Raw genomic sequence first — 17,915 nt, 5'->3', positions numbered from 1 at the left:
TTTTTGAATCTTTTTATCATCTAAATTAATATTATAGATTCAAAATTGATTCCTTTTATGGGATGTTTTTCAATCAAAAATTCAAAAATATATAACTAAATTAATATTATTAGATTCAAAACTGAATCATGTTACCGTATAAATCAAAAAAGTGAAATGTGAATACTAAAAATACAACAAAACTTTTAACCGTAAATATATCAAACGAAATAATGGACTACTGTATTGAAATATTATTAGTTGTTACAGAATATGAACAGAAACTCAAAAAAAATCATGAAATAATACCTTTTCGTTTTCCATTGCATCTGAATAGCACTACAAAAAAGTCTACATTGATAGCACATTATCATAGCTCGTTTTACTGAACTTGCTATCGTGGACGATTTAAAATTTTTCCGTATTATATCACAGCATTAGATAAACGGCTATGATAGAACCGAACCTAAAATAGCACTTAATTAATGTTATTTTAAAAATTAAATGAGCGGGAAGATAAAATCACTAACTCCGCCAATAGTTACTGCAAAATTAGACTTAGGCGCAAAAAAACATTATTCAAGCGACTTCATTAAATACTATGAAAGACAAATAATAGCGTTTTTTCTAATGCTAAGAAAAGTTATTTGAAACCTCTAAACTATAAACTATGTTTAAACCCTAAAACTCTAAACACAACCTTTCAAACTCTAATCTTTCATTTTATAATTTCAGATCTTAAAATTAAACTCAAATTTATTCTCTTAATTTTAAACTAGTTTCCGAAATGCAAATATTTGATCGTTAATCAAACTTAACTTAAATTCCAACTTCGAACATAAACTATACATTCAATACTCTAAATAAAACTTCATTAATACTATGAAAGACAAAATAATAGCGTTTTTCTAATGCTAAGAAAAGTTATTTGAACCTCTAAACTATATACATGGTTTTAAAACCCTAAACTCTAAACACAACCTTTCAAACTCTAATCTTTTCATTTATAATTTCAGATCTTAAAATTAACTCAAATTTATCTTTCTTAATTTTAAAACTATAGTTTCCGAAATGCAAAATATTTAATCGTTAATCAAACTTAACTTAAATTCCAACTTCGAACATAAAACTATACATTGAATACTCTAAATAAAACTTCAAATCTAAATTATTAAAAAATTAACTACAAATCTTATATATAGTTTTTCAAAACTATATTTTCCAAATTTAATCCAAATATATACAAAACATTAAACCCTAAACCTCATATTCCAACAAAACCAAACCTTAAATCACAAAACTAAATTTACTCTTAATCATAATTTTATAAACCATAAAGTCGAAATTAAAAACGTTTCAACTTTTGAATCAAATATTCAAATTTTAATTATAAATCAGATTTATGTGTAAACATTCAAACTTAATTATATTATAAACTCCAAAACATAAAATTTATATTTTAAAACCTCTAAACAATAAACACACAAAAGCAAAAGAAATAATTTCATATGAATATTTTTATCAAATCAGTTTTTTAGATCACATAACCCCAAAAATTTAAATGCAAATTTTTTTTTTCAAATTTATATATAGTTATTTAAATTTTAGCCATTTAAAAATAATTACAGATAAAGGAAATTATTGTTTTTATTTGTTTTTGGCCCTTGATAGATTATGATCCAAAGGCTGAAAATCACTCTGTTGTGATCTCCGTGCTTCCTTCTTATTGGTCCATTCTTTCAAATCTCAGATTTTTGGGTTTCACTCTCTTCATCTCTCACCATCTCTCTCACGATTCATCTCACACAGACATCTCTTTTCTCCGTATCACTCTCTTCGTCATCTCCTCTCTCTCTCTCTCTCCTCTCTCTCTCTCTCTCTCTCTCTCTCTCTCTCTCTCTCTCTCTCTCTCTCTCTCTCTCTCTCTCTCTCTCTCTTCTCTCTCTCTCTCTCCTCTCTCTCTCTCTCTCTCTCTCTCTCTCTCTCTCTCTCCTCTCTCTCTCTCTCCTCTCTCTCTCTCTCTCTCTCTCTCTCTCTCTCTCTCTCCTCTCTCTCTCTCTCTCTCTCTCTCTCTCTCTCTATCTCTTTCTTTCTCTCTCTTATCTGACTTGTCTTTATTTTTTTTTGTTTCTGGTAGGTCGTTGAGCAGAGATGCTGGTCCGTGGTTGCGAGCAGCGGCGGTCGTGAGCAGCCCTTGAGCAGAGTCGCCGGAAGTGGACCCATGACGAATCAGAGACTCCACCGTTGAGGATCAGAAGAATAAGAATCAGTGCTTCTTTTGTTCTTAGTAGATACATGTGGTGAAGGAAGATGAAGAAGATTCAGGTGGTGAAGGAAGATGAAGAAGCTTAATGGAGACGGCTGGAGTTTTTTTTTTTTTTTTTTTAGGTTTAGTGTTTTTGTTTATTTAGGGTTTTCCGGTTTAGTGTAAACCGAATTGGATAAACCGTTGTGGTTTACTTTATTTTTATTTTTTCTGTTTAGTTTTGTAAACCGAAATTATTTATCAATAAAATTTAATTTATTTTTTAATTATAAAAAATGGTTTTAATTTTAATTATTTTAATTTAGTTTTTTTTTTTATTTTAGAATGACTTATCATGGCACAAAAATATGAACCATTATTTAATTTAATAATAGCATTCAAATATTGCTATTGTATATCTATTTTTGTAGCGTTACGAAAATGCTATCGTAGAAGGGTACCTATGATTGCTGCCGCATACATAGCATTTGGTAAAACGCTATCAAACCCCTAACATAGCATAAAATCCGCGCTAACAATGGACATATTTCTTGTAGTGTAGTATTTAGGCAAAGTAAAACATAACATTTAAAAAAATTAAATTTGTCAAAAAATTAATCAAAGAAATAAGAAAAACTTTAACTTATACTGATACTAGTGGTATTCCGGCGCTACGCGCCGGGTTCATATGTTGTATTTTTACATATATTTATAATTTATTATATGATCTTAGTAAATAAAATATTTTAATAATATGAAATGAAAATATGTATAAAAAAATTAAAAATGATATTTTCTAATCTTTTTGATAGTGGTTAGTAGAGCTGAGAATTTAATTCAAATCCCGGGGGCTCCGCCCCGTTTGACCCGCCGTGGAGCAGGTGCGGATCGATCGGTTTAAAATTTTCGAACTGCGAGTGCGAGTGTGGGTTAAGATTAGTTTAAGTGGAGCGGGTGCGGGTCAGCCGAATATGAGTCGTGGATACCGCCGACCCGCAAATTCAAAAAAAAAGTTTTTTTTTCGTAAAAATATATAATCATATAAAATATTTTTATAATTTTAGTTATAATGTATTATTTTAATATTGTTTTTTAATACTTAATATATAATGAAAATAATTAATATATAATTAAAATAATAAGTTTTTAATATAATTATTATTACCCGCGGGTAAGACGGTTTACCCACGGGTTTTGGAGGGACGGATGCGGGTTTAAGATTTTTGGTCATACGGATCATGTGGGTCGAATTTATGAAAGTGATACATATTGTTCATTATAGAGAATCATAGAGGCTCTATTCTCCATAGTCAATGTCAAATATAAAGAAAACCTATAAACCATGATTTTGAAACCCTATCCAGACACTGGATCTGACGATTGATCGGGTCACTGAATTGACCGGATCAGTGAATTATTGGACCAACTGTTGATGAACCGCATGTTAATAAATAATTAATTTTATTATATAATAACATATTAGCTATGAAAATTTTATATAATAGTTAATATTTTGAAATGTTTTCTAAACATAAAATAATAGTTTGGATATTTATCTATTTTATGCTTAAAAATTTAGAAAATATTTAACCTTGGTTTCTATATTTTTATCTTCATTTGACATACAAAATATTAAGAAATAGTTTAGACTATTTAAAAAAATTGTAACATAAGAGTTATGACATCTAAAAAAATCAAGACATACAATTCACAAATATTTATGTCGAATGTGAATAATAAATTAAACTTCCAATGCAAAATAAACCAAAATTAAAACATCATATCAGTAAATTGTCAATAATAAATATAAATTAACACCAAATCACATCAACTAATTTTGATTTTCTCTAAATTTTAAAGCTTACCAACAGCTCGCCATGTTCTTGTTCTTCAACAATTCAAAACATGTTTTGTAAATCCACATGATCATATGATCTTATTCTTTTTGATCTGTAAATTAAAAATGTAATGACTTGTTATAAACTAAGTTAAATAAAAAACAACTTACTCACTTTTCTTGCAAACGTAAATTGTAATGTAGAGGAATAATAAGCTTGATCGTCCTTGAGTTTGTTTTACGGATGTGCGGGTCGAGCAAAATCACGCTTACTCACCTTCCTTGTAAACGTAAATTGTAGTGTAGAAGAATAGAAAGACAGTAATAAAACTGAAAAAAAAATCTAACTTTATAATTGGAAATTTATAATATAAAACATAATTTAAAACATAACTAAAAACTAAAAAAAAATAAAAATTATCTATTGATTCAACCAGTGGTGTAACCGGTATTGGATTTTTATTTTTATATTTTTTAGTTAAACCAATAGATAATTTTTTTTTTTAGTTTTAATTATATTTTAAATTCTGTTTTAATCAGTGGTGCAACCGGTATGGGGTTTTAGGTTTCAGTGAGTTTTTAGAGGTTTTAATTGGGGTTTTATATTTTGGCTTTTTCACAAAACTCAAATCTGATTTCTATTGGGTCGGAGAGTTTACCGATTCAACAGTGGCTCTGTTTGGGTTCAAAACACTGTTATAAATGTTTGGGTTTTTATGAGGTAAATTTTAAAAACTCAATGTCTTTCATAACTAACATTAATATAAATTAAAGGAAAAAATAATTGTTAAAAGGAGTGTGCCACATGGCATTAAAACCCCCAAGGAGAAAAAAAAGCCAACTTTATTATATAAGATATTTTTAAAAAATTTTCTTGGATAGTTACGGTGGTTGTTTTTTTTTTTTGATAACTCTAGTATCTGGGTAGCCACATTCCCAACTATCCCCCGAAAGGGGTTCAGCCCCCCAACGGAAGGGATGTTAAATTAGTTACGGTGGTTGTTTATAACCCTTCATCTCCATATTATCATCTAACACATAAAAGTAATTCGTAAAATCAAAAACATGAAATTATAAATGAAAAAATGAAGAAATGAAAAAAATATAACCAATCACTTCGACAAAAGTGTACGACGAATCAATGGGAAAATAATAAGTTTATTAATTTGGAGAAAAAAATTGTTTGGTTGATAGAAAATTGGGAGAATTAGAAAAATGGGACACTTTGAACTTTTGTTTGTCACAATAAGACTTTTCATACTTTTGGCAATTTTGGACATATTTTACCCTTGTTTTATGGAAAAAATAGTAAATAGAGTTTTAAAAATATAAAAAAATACTAAAACTGTAGAAAACATAAGTATGACAATATATAAGTTTAAATTTTTTTAAAAAAAAATTCGAATCATATTTTATTTTATCTTCTGGCTACAGTTAGAATTCTCATTCTGGCAGTCTACCTAGTTTATAGTTCGGATTCTAAATTTAAGACACTGATATATCCAGGCTATATATCGTAGTATAACATTTCTTATATACCGTGGCAAAGATAGAATCAGCTACGCTATAATCAAGAAAGATGTCTTTGGTGTACCTTCAGCTAGAAAACGAGATATAACCACAACTCAATCACAGAGCTCGGTTACATTACGTGTCATAATCTGTTATACCTTTTACCTTATATGACGCCTAAAGGTAGAATACAGTTCTCACCTATTATACGGTGTTCTGGGTAGGTAGTATACGCATTCTAGGCAAATCGTGAAAATATGGAAACTTCCATTTTCTGTTACAGAAGTTTCCTAAATCTAAACTAAATCTACCCTAAATCTTTCAAAAAATATTTTCTCCTAAAATCACGTTCTTCTTCTCCTCCCACGATCTTTCTTTCTCATAGTTTGCTTTCTCTCTTCTTCATCCACAAAATCATCTCTTCTCTCCATCAATACATCATACATCATGGTTCTAATCTATGTTAAATCCGGGGAATGGGTGTCTGATTTAAGTGAAGAGTGGAGTTTCGTGGTAGAGAAAGCAAGGGGTGGTCGAATGGTAACATTAGAAACTACTACTCCATTGGTGGTGGTCAAGAGGATCGTGTGTGAGGATTATGGGGTGGACCATAATGTTGTTAATGCCGAGTTCAGTTACTCGATAGTGAATCAAAGAGGGAATCCTCCAATTTTTATCACCAATGATCGCCAATCATCTAATTTTGTGGCTTATGCGAAGAAGGATTCATCTACTACCTTGTGCGTCACGTTCTCTGGTTCTGGCGTAAACAAAAACGAACGGATCAATATTGATTTGAATAAGGAGCCGTGTGATTCAAGTAATGTTGAGGATGAAGAAGTTCCGGAGATAAATGGAGCCGCGTTTGTGAAGCCGTCAAAGGAGTCTTGTGGTAGAAAAAAGGATTATGTCGCCGCTGATGGTTGATGTGATGCTGGTTTAAGGAGTCAAAAAATTGGAGATTCTCAAAATAATGGAGATAGTGAAAAGTCTGGTCGAGAGTGGAGAGGAGATTTCATGAAGAAGAATCAACTTTTCAAGAGTAAAGAGGTTCTGAAGACAACAATGGAAATTTTGGCGATGAAGAATAATTTCGATTACACTGTTATCAAATCCACGAGAAAATGGTGGTATTGCCGATGTAAGGATGCATTATGCAATTGGAGTGTGCGTGCAGAAGGTCTGGACGGGTCTGCATATTTCATGATCAACCGGTGTGAGGAACGACATTCATGTGCACCTTCAAAGAAAAGCAATTTCGGAAAAACAGCATCGGCAAGAACAATTGGGGCACTAATACAACATCGATACGGTGATGCCAACGATGGTCCAAAACCAAATGACATCATTGACTTTATGAGATTGGACCATAGTTGTGAGATTACTTATGGACACGCTTGGGAAGCTCGGGAGTTTGCTATTGCAGCTGCTAGAGGTATACCAGATCGCAGTTATGCTAAAATACCATCTTATTTGCATATGCTTAAAGAAGCTAATCCTGGTACGCATACTCACTATGAAATTAATGACAAGGGGAGATTCATGTATCTATTTATGGCATTTGGGCAATCAGTTAGAGGATACTACAATGCAATGCGAAGGGTGATTGTTGTTGATGGAACTTTTCTGAAAAATAAATACAGAGGAGTTCTACTTGTTGTTACTGCCGTAGATGGTAACTCTAACTTGTATCCGATTGCATTTGGAGTTGTTGATTCAGAGAATGACGATTCATGGGGTTGGTTCTTCAGACAGTTGAAAATGGTTATTGCTGACTGTCAAGACTTGGCTTTTGTCTCAGATAGAAATGTGTATCACTCTCGCGGAGAACCCAAGACCATTCTCATGCAGCTTAAAAATCTGACTAAAAACCGGATCTTTCTTCACTTCTCTCAACTCATTTGGCAGCCACTCCTCCAACTTTTTGATAATGAAGTCGATCCTGCAGTTGTTGTTGATCTGAGTCACTTGGGTCTCCTCGCCCTCCTTAAAAATCCTCTTCGGTAACTCTTGAGACATGTCTATAAAACATGAAAAATTTGTGAGTTCAAAAGTATCAATATAAGCACACAAATAATGAAAGCAACAACAATAGAATCAAAGAAAAAAAAATTATAACGAGAGCACAAACATGTTCCAATAGGACAACTACTACTGTAAGAGTAAACTTGAGGAGAACAACTAGCCTACATTACAATCGGACAACATCTATAATATGTTTCCATCTAATAGACAAGAAGTTGTTCAATCGATGAATCAAAACTATAAAGTATACAATCGAAGAAAACATATTGTAATGAGAATAGAAACAAAGAAAGAACATATTTTGGAACACTTGTCTACAACTAATCACTCGCTTCAAACACAATATAACAACAACTAGTCAACACTAAGGCCGGACAACACTAAGATTTCAATACTCGATTTTCCCCTTTTCCAAAAACCTCAATCAATTTTCTACAACTAGAGATGACAAAAATTAACATGCATGATTTAAAAGTGCTGTAGAAGATGATTAACCAAACCTGTAAAACGCAATAGCTTTAAGAAAAATGACAAATGGGTTAAAAAAAAAAACTAGGTTAATGAAATCAATCGAAGTAATCGATAACCTACTGTTAATAACCGTGAGATTTGGACGAAATTGATGGAAGAACAGTTCGATTAGAAGAACAACTAGCCGACAAACCTAGATGATGAAGATTGGAAGAGGAAGACGACGATTTGGGGGAGTCGGATGGAAGAGGATGACGACGCCGGAGAATAGAAGAGGAAGACGACGACGGATGGAAGAGGAAGAGGACGACGGAGAATGGAAGAGGAAGACGACGGGAGAACCCTAAATCGCCATGGGAGCTTGGCGGAGAAGAAGTAAAAGGTGAAAAGGGTCGATCCCTTTAACCCGATAAACCCATCTTTTCTTTAATCTAATTTTTTATTATTTTTTTATTTCTTTTTTTAACTTCTTAAATGTTTTATATATTAAATCTATTACGAAATTATTATTTATAATCAAAATTAAATAACTAAAATGAGATTTTAAGGGCATTATAGTATTAACAAGAATTAAAATCCTAATTTGACAAAACATCTTCCAAAAATCCTAGTGTGACAAATCCTAGTTCAAAGTGTCCTAAAAATCTAATTTTCCCTAGAAAATTTATGTTTGCGTGTCTTATATAGAAGATGAAAGTATAGCTTTTCAAGGAAGTTTTTTCATTGGATTTTCCGGGAAGCTATTAGCTCATGTATATCATAATTGTAATAATTGAATTTCAATATTATAATGGGTGATTGGTTGAACTGTAACTGTAAAAAAATTATTTTAGATTTTAGTCTGTAAAATATTTTGATTTAGCTTTAAAGAATATAGCTTTAAAATTTGCTACAGCTAAAAAGATGGAGCTTTAGAAAACAAGACTTTTGAAGCTATTTTATTATTATTTTTTTGCTGTAGCTTTATTTTTTTGTTGTATCTTTAAAAACCAATATAAAGTATGATTGGTGATATTTAAGATTGTAGATAAAAATTAAAGCTAAAGTCACTTCCTACAATCCAACCAATCACCTCCTATGTTATTCTCTTTCGAGTTTTTAGTATATGATATTCTAAACATCTATCTTATTAAAACATAAACATTACAACTTCTTCTATGTAGTTTTTAAAGTTGGACCTTATGTAACTAATGATATATTAATCTACTTATTATTAGACATGCCTTTTTATAAATAATTAATATCAACCATTACCATAGTTTTTCACTTCTTACCTTATTATTATATCCACTACGCATGTTTCCTTATATTGCATATATTTTACTATAAGCTAGATACACCCACTAGCATATTATACTATAAGATAGATTATTAATAATACATCTACTAACATATAATACTATACAATATATTACTAATAATATAATATATTATTTGTATTCATTAACTTGCATCTATCAATATTAGCAATACTATGAAAACGATTAACTCTATACTTTGAACCTATAAACTATGATATACTAATTTATAACAAAAATGATATTACTTTTACAAATTAGTTTTTATAAAAATTATTTATAGCAATAATTTGTTATATAAGATAAATTTAATCAAGACCCAAATATTTTTTTTCATGTTCAAAAAAAAAGAAACCTACGAATATATACAATTAAGTTAGCCAAAAATCTTCCGAATAAATAGTAAATCTCAACCCAAAAAAATGAATTAAAAATATAACAAAAGATATTATGTTTGAAATTTAGCTCACTGGGTCGGGTATAAATCTGTTCATTTCAGGTATGAGTTCTTCGAATTTTCAACATTTGGATCTAAGTAGGTATTTGATTTTTTTGTACGGATCGATTTTTTTGGTTTCGGATTATTCTAACTTTTTTATATTATAAATCTTAAGTAATATTCAACATGTATATAAAATATGTGAATCAAAAGATAAACCCGCGCAGGTGCGCGGGTCATGATCTAGTTTATTGTTAAGGGAGTCAAACGAATATCAATATTACAGTTACCATATGTTCTATTTGTTGAGATATTTTAAAGTTTTAATTGATCTATATCCGATATATATATATTAGTTGGTCCGTATATGCATTTCACTAGGAGTTAATAATTCTACACTAAGGTTTGCCTAGACTTTTTCTAATAATGCCACATCAGCATTAAAAACTTAAGGAATTGACACATAAGAAAATTTAAAATTTAATTAGTACAAAACTTGAGGTTACATTTTTTTATAGAGTTGGAGTTAGGAATGGGCAAAAAAAATCTGAAGAAATCTGACACTTGAAAACCGAGAAAATGATTTAAAAAATATATGAATAGTGATATATAATGTATTTGAACTGGAAAATTCGAAAAAAACCCAAAATGTTTAATTTGGTATAATTTCTACAAATAAGTATTCAAAACCTAAATAAATACGACAAATAATTAATGTAATGTTTATTTTGATATTATATCTAAAATCACTGAATTCAAAGTTTTATAGTCCGAATTCAAAATAAATATGGTTACATAATGAGTTTTGACATATGTTACAAATTGTTAGAATCTAGTTATATTTGAATTCAAAGTGCTATTAATAGGTCAGACATGCTTAAGTAATGAGAGGTTGAATCAAAAATATAAAGATACGACCCAAACCTGAATGAACGTCTATACATAATTGGAGTCATTGCAAACTATATGTAATTTTATAAATATACAAAATAAACAAAATAAACAAAATATTAACTTCTTAGACAATCAAGTAGCCGGAAACCTGTCACCAAGATATATTTTTATCTTCAACCGAGCTAAACTAAGATCTTGCTTGCACCTTAAACCGCACTGAAACACCCCACTGAGATTGCGGCAAACGACCAAGAGACACACAAACCCTAAAACCTGAGAACAAGACTCGTTGGCTGAAGGAATCCATAATCATTAAGGAATAACCACCAAACAACACTGGAAACCAGACTTGAGAGTTAACATGTTGCTACAAGATGCTAAAAGCCAATCACAGATACCTCAACACAAAACACCACATTTATACTCTACTAGATCCGACGAATCACTAGATTAACAAACCATTGGAACACAATTTGTTAAACTAAATGGCCGAAACCATCCTACAAAGGTCAAGAGAAGAAACGAAAGACTAAAACCAAAAGAACCTTCGACCGATCAGAAAAGGAGATGAGAGACAGATTCGAACCATTTGACCACCGATATGCATGAGACCAGCGTTGCCAGATCAAAATAAGGATTAACACTCCACATTAGTGTCAGCATATTTCTGCACCACGCACCAGAAAAAAACATTCGGATCTGATTAGGCATAACAACCAAGACAAAGGGGTACAAAACAACCCGATGGATCTCCAGGACATCACAAATCATCAAAGGACCTCAGCTCAGCCGATTAATCCAACTAAACTACACTAAATACCCTATTAAATCTCCGGCGAGAGTTGCCGGTCGCTAAAGAAGGAAACCCAAAGATCTCTTTTTTCTCTCTGGTGGCTAGAGGTTGAGGTATATCTCTGCATTGCTTGCAAAATTTTATCAACCTCATGAGGGATTCCGAACATATTTTTACCAGCATGTTGTATCTAGTATGCAAATATTTCCCAGAATTAACAATCATTGTTAGATTGTTTTCATCAAATTTTTTTAAAAGAAATCTAATAATGTCAAGCCATTGGATGGACTTTACCTTACTAACAATTTGGCTGTAAACATAAAACCTATAGTTCCAGGCTTTGTCCATTTCTTCTGCATTTCACGAACAACACTTATGCTTCACTCATTTTTCCTGGAACAGCAAGAGAACTTTTTATTTGCTTATTTATATTAACTAGAAATCAGTCAATGGTACATGGAATTTAAAGTGTGCAAATAATTGTGAATCATTTTATATACGAAACGGAACATAAATTTAATTTTCTTGATTAAATACATACAATCCTTCCCATAATGAACAAGATATATGTGTATATCTTGTCCAGATACAATCCCAATCTATGAGTATAGTCTCCTAATTGAGACTTTGGATTATCCAGATTAGTTTTGCCTGATTCGGTTTAAATCAGACCTACATTAATTTCGGTTACTATGTGATTCTTACTCCCTCTGTTTTTTAAAGATCCATGTTCTAGGAAAAAAATTTGTTTTAAAAAGATACATTTTTTACTTTTTCAATGTATTATTTAATGAAAATCTGTTAACTTCAAGAAAATTAATTGTATTTATTGGATTTTTATTGGTTAAAGATTATGGAAAATTGTTATTCACAAAAATCAATACATTTTTAATGTGATTTCTTAATATATGTGAAAAGTCTAAAATATGTATCTTTAAAAAACAGAGGGAGTATTTTTTTGGTATTTTTACTTGTCGACCACGATATTAAAAAGGCCTTTATTTTTAAAAAGCATCCGCCTATGTTGCCATGTCGCTAGGTGAAGTGGAAAGATTTTTGCATTGCCTCAACACCCCATGCCAAACGACATATATACAACGTCATTATTCATCGCTTTCATACTTCCTTATATGCACTTCTAGTAATGTTAATGTTATAAAAACCAATTTGTTTTTCCGAAAACGTTTTGAGAAAATTGACAGAACACCAACCAGTGTTTCCGCCGGATAAAAGCTCAAACGGACCCAATTATGGAGAAATTGCATGAGAGGCATCAAGACCCATACCACTTTTTCTTCAAATCCACTTGACTACTCTTTCTTCTGAAATCACCTTTGATATTGAGATGTTCTTCATCTTAATTATCACATAAGTTAAACCAACAACTCAGTTTCCGATGATTTAATAACATATTTTCGCCGTTACATTTTTTCTATAGAGAAACCTGTTCTTTACTGATTTTAAACAAATCATCAAAACCTAATCAATCAATTTCGATTTAATAACCAAAAGAGAGATTTGACAGTTACATGTAAGGAAACAAATATTTATCCTCATTGACATATAGGCGAGCAACCCGATAAAAACACTCAAAATCTATTAGAATTAGTAAATCTTCCGAAAAGAGAGTCGAGAAGAGAGTAAAATATCTTATTTTTGGTAAACAAATCAAATTGATAACTCCACTGGATGCGGCAAAACATTAGAATGAACCATTGGAACACGATTCACTAATCTAAATGGTCGAAAACAAGCACTAAAAAGGTGAAGAGAGAAACAAAGGAGTAAAAGCAGAGGAACATTTGAGTAAGGAAATAGATGAGACTCAGAATGGAACTGTTTGACCACCAATATCACACATAAGACCAGCATATTCTTGCACCGAGCACCAGAAGACATATGCGGATTTGATTAAGCATCACAAGCAAGGCAGAGAGGTCGAAGCAACTCGAAATTATCTCTAATTTGTAATTGTTATTTTAAAGAACATAAAATCAAATTGATATAAGTTGATTTGATGGTGTATAACCCATTACAAGATATTAGTAAACCAAATCAAGACCCCCAAAAGAAACATTTGATAAGGTTAAATGAAGACCGAACACGTCTCTTAAATGTTCGAGAGAGTTATAAAACAGACACCACACCAGCCGGTGTTTCTGTCGGAGAGCTCATATCAACCCAATAATGAAAAATTTCCAGAAAGGCGTCAAGACCGATACCATTTTTTCTTCCAATTCATTTGACTACTCTCTCTTCTGAAACCACCTTTGATGTTACGATGTTCTTCATCTTATCAAACAAGTTAAAACCAACGACGTACTCAACTTCAAATGATTTTTTTTAACACTGAACTTGTCATACCATTCAAAGAAAGGGGAGCCCCTCAATAGGGAAAGCCCCAAATGTTAACAACCAGCAAAAACAGAAGAAAAGAAACATTCGAAAATTAAAGCCATAACGAAGAAAACATCAAGAAGAGAAACCACCAGTAGGCGGTATTACAGCACAAAACTTGCAACCTGAAGGTAGACAGGAAAGATGTTATTGAGAGGTCGCAGCAGATTCATAGTCTAACAGCTTCAAATGATTTAGTAACATAATTTCGTCGTGAAGTTTTCTATAAAAAATATTATATTTACCGATTTTGGACAAATTATCAAAATTTAATCAAATCAAATTTGATATAATACCCAAAATAGATATTTTGACAATTCCATCTAAGGAAACAACTATCTATTCTAATTGACATAGAGACGCAATCAACTGATGAAAAACACTCGAGATCTATATTGGAAGCGGTAAATCTTTCGTAAAAAGAGCTGATATGTGAAAAAAGAGTAGCAAAAAAAATCCAATCTTAATTCCGTTAAACAAAGAACTAATCCGATAGACAGAAAATAATTTCCAACAAAACAATCTACCATGCAGGAAAACAAATCCGATTTGGATCTGAAAAATTGAAAATCGAAAATCGCAAAAGATAACAATTGATATCTCTCTCTTTGAAAGATGATAAAGAAAAGCGTAGAGAAAACAAAGATTGTCTCTCAGACTAGAGACTGAAAACAAATTATGAGAAATTCTCATGATTATTTGTCATGGTGTAAGCAGTTATAGCTTTTTTCTATTTAAAAATTCAATTTCAAACTTATTTATATTAATATATATTAAATACTTGAGAGACTTGGGGAAGAGATTTTACCTATAGCAATGCTTTTATGCCTCTTTGGGTTAAGATCAAGAACTGCTTTAGAGTCAAGCTCCCACCATTCACAATCTCCAGTCCGAGTTGCACTTCTCTCACGTCTGACCGCTGGAATCTGATGCGAGAATCTATTCACTTCCTTCTTTGGAATGTCTACAAAACCAGCCTTTGACTCAAGACACCTTCCGTACAGAACCTTGCTAAACACTTTAGCAGTCAAAAGCATTGCTTGTATGCTCTGCTCTTTAGTTTCCACTACTTCTACAATCTCAAGATCTTCCTCTTCCGTCCCATCAGCACATTCTGTAATGTTCCAGTTCTTGTACAAAGCCCATATCTCACCTTTTCTTGGGTATACTTCGAATCTGTTTACATTACTCTTGACTGCTTTAACTTCATGTGAGAAGCTGCTAGTTGCAAGGACTTCTGCTTTACCGGTTTTCAACTTGAACCGGCCACAGGAAACGGGATGTGTGATGAGGTTGGGAGGGCGATACAGCTCTAAAGGTGCTACATGTAGCTTGAACTCAGGGCTTGTGTCGATTCTCTTGATCTGACCATACTTTCTTGGCATCCCCTTGTCACAATCGCTATAAACAGCCCATATTTGATCAGTCTTGAACTTGTCCAGAGATCTCAGGTTCTCGAAGTTGTAAGTGTTTTCTTTACCTAAGGACTGAGACAATGACTCATCATCATCATATCTCCCACGTTTCCTTGAGTTCCCTGTTGGTTTGTGGACATCCACAGGTGTAAGAGCAACATGTTGATCCATGTTTCTTTCTTTACAAAAGCTGGACAGCTGCTTTTCTTTCACCTCGTAATCCTTGGCCCATTTAGCCAACTCCTGTTCTGTGGCTTTCAGTTTCTGATCCTTCTCATCAAGCTCCTTGTGTTTCAGTTCAAGTCCTTGCTCTTGCTCCAACAATGATGCTTTTAGCCTGACCTTCTGCTCCTCTAAAGATTGCAAGTCTTCCAAGCTTTCTTGAATCTTTTTCTTGACAGAGCTAAGATGACATTCTTTTGATTTTAACTCAACGGCAAGGTCACTGGTTTTGCTTTGAACCTGGTCACAATCTTTCCTCTTAGCTTCCAACTCATCTGTGCATTCCCTTACCGCCTTTTCGATCGAACAAACTTGTTCTTGTCTCACCTTGAACTGTCTGATAAGTTCCTCATTGGAGTTAGTCAAATCTTGTATCCTCTTCTCTCCTTCCTCAGCTTGTTTGTTTCTCTTAGTGAGTGTTGACTCTAAAGACTTCAACTCCTTCTCTTTGTTACACAGGTTTTGGCGGCACTGTCTGAATTCATCTTTCACAGACCTAAGCTTCTTTGTAACTGAATCTTGCTCAGCAATAAGACCAGTAATTGATTTTTGTCCTGAAAAAAACTGTTCTTGTCTCACCTTGAGTTGTCTGATAAGTTCCTTATTGGAGTTACTCAAGTGCTGAATTTGCTTGTCTCCTTCTTCAACTTGTTTATCTCTCTCAGTGAGTATTGAATGCAAAGACTTCAACTCCTTTTTTGCTGACTCATGCTCAGCAATGTATCTTTCCTCTTTTGATAGTTTATGAATAGCCTCTGTGATCTCTCTGTTTCTCTTCTCTTTAGAAGCAAGTTCTTCAGTTAGTTCCTCAGTCAACAGCTTAATGTCCTCCAGCTCCTTAGCTTTTGATTCCATCTTTTGACAAGTCTCCTTCATCTCCTTGTCTAGTGATATGGCTATGTCTTCCTTCAGGTCAAGGTCCAGATTCAGTTCTTGCAACTTTTTCTCTTTAGAAACAAGTTCCAAGGACCGTGTCTCAAGCAGCTTCTGTTGAGAAGCTAGCTGGTCTTCCACCACTTCAAGCTGCTTCTCACGTCCTGCAGTTTTATCAAGAACCGCTCCAAGATCCACCCTCTTCCTCTCTATATCCTCTTCCAGTTCTCTATTATGAGTTTGTATACTCTCAAGATGTTCCATCTCAGTGGCAAACTCAATCTTCACAAGTCCTAACTGTTCCAACTTCAAACCAAGCTCACCATGAGTCTTTGTTAGTTCCAAGGACCTTGTCTCAAGCAGCTTACCACATTCCACAACCTTGTCCTGAATCAATCTGAGTTCTCTTGTCTTTCTCTCATTCTCCTCATCCAACTCTCTCCTGAGAGTTTTAGCCCTAGCCAAATCCTCCATCATCTCACCAAGTTGACTAGCCTTTGACCTCTGCTTGACCGTACACTCTTCCACCAACACCCTAAGAACCTCTTCTTTGTCTTCAATCTCCCTCCTAAGCCCACCAGCTTTCACCTCTAGATCACCTATTGTATCAACCGCAACGCTTCTGTTTTGAAACTCCACCTCTCTTGACTCTAACTCCACGAACCTCTTCTCAACTTGACCTTGCACTGACTTCAAATAGTCCTCCAAGTCTCTCCACTGATGAGTGAAGAAAAGTAGTTCAGAAGCTTGAGAGTGAAGCTTGTCAAAAGCTTTACCGAGATTCACTCTCTTGGCCTCACAGAGCTTTAACTCATTGTCCAAGTTAGTTCTCTCCATTACCTAACGATTTCTACTTGACGTAAGAGTTCTAAACAGAACAAAAAAAAAAGAAATCAATTAAACCCTAGATAAGATAAATCACATGCTAAGTTAGCGACCTATGACTCTGTTTTTATATCATCAACCTAAACACTACTCACCACTATTTTTTTATCCTTAAATCTTTCAAGGAAGACGAAGATTCACAACCGAACAACACAAACGTGAATGGCAAGAAACCCTACAAGTGTTGGAAACCCTAGAATTTAAGAGTGGCGCTTGAGAGAGAGGGAGAGAAGATTTTTAGGGTTTAACGAAAGAGAGACAAAGGTACTAAGGATCTGAAAGAAACTGAGAATATAAACCAACAGCAGTTTCCTTTTTATAATGAGAGAATCAATCAACATATTAGACCAAAGCTTCTGACTCCATCAGAGGCATGCCTAAATTTACTAATTATCATAAATTAGCTAACTAATAATTTGTTTTTTATGCCGTTCCATTAGCTAATATGAACTATAAAAAATATTAAATGGACGTGTTATAACTTATAACGATAATTTTACCTGTTTTTTTCTTACGAAGGCTCACGTTTGTTGCAGTATTTTGAATGTTTGAGGGTACTACTTGCAATCATGCTGAAGAGATTGGAAACCAGAATCTCCTATATATAAACATTCAGTCAAATGGACTAAA

General features: G+C 32.9%; 2 protein-coding genes across 2 annotated transcripts; one reads left to right on the top strand and one right to left on the bottom strand.

Moving 5' to 3' along the window:
• The first annotated feature begins 6,638 nt into the window (after positions 1 to 6,638).
• On the top strand, positions 6,639 to 7,580 carry LOC108837921 (uncharacterized). The gene has a single exon (XM_018610921.2). The coding sequence runs from the start codon at positions 6,639 to 6,641 to the stop codon at positions 7,578 to 7,580; it is 942 nt and encodes a 313-aa protein (XP_018466423.1).
• A 3,260-nt stretch (positions 7,581 to 10,840) lies between these two features.
• LOC130496013 (uncharacterized) lies at positions 10,841 to 17,551 on the bottom strand. Its single transcript, XM_056987737.1, has 4 exons — positions 14,699 to 17,551; positions 11,788 to 11,886; positions 11,287 to 11,367; positions 10,841 to 10,973 (listed from the first exon to the last, which is right to left on the bottom strand). The coding sequence occupies exons 1-2, from the start codon at positions 17,235 to 17,237 to the stop codon at positions 11,867 to 11,869; spliced, it is 2,559 nt and encodes an 852-aa protein (XP_056843717.1). The 5' UTR covers positions 17,238 to 17,551; the 3' UTR covers positions 10,841 to 10,973; positions 11,287 to 11,367; positions 11,788 to 11,866.
• Positions 17,552 to 17,915: the final 364 nt, after the last annotated feature.

The sequence above is a fragment of the Raphanus sativus genome, chromosome 6, assembly GCF_000801105.2.
Source record: "Raphanus sativus cultivar WK10039 chromosome 6, ASM80110v3, whole genome shotgun sequence".
Lineage (NCBI taxonomy): Eukaryota > Viridiplantae > Streptophyta > Magnoliopsida > Brassicales > Brassicaceae > Raphanus > Raphanus sativus.
This window is presented reverse-complemented; position numbering and strand designations above follow the sequence as displayed.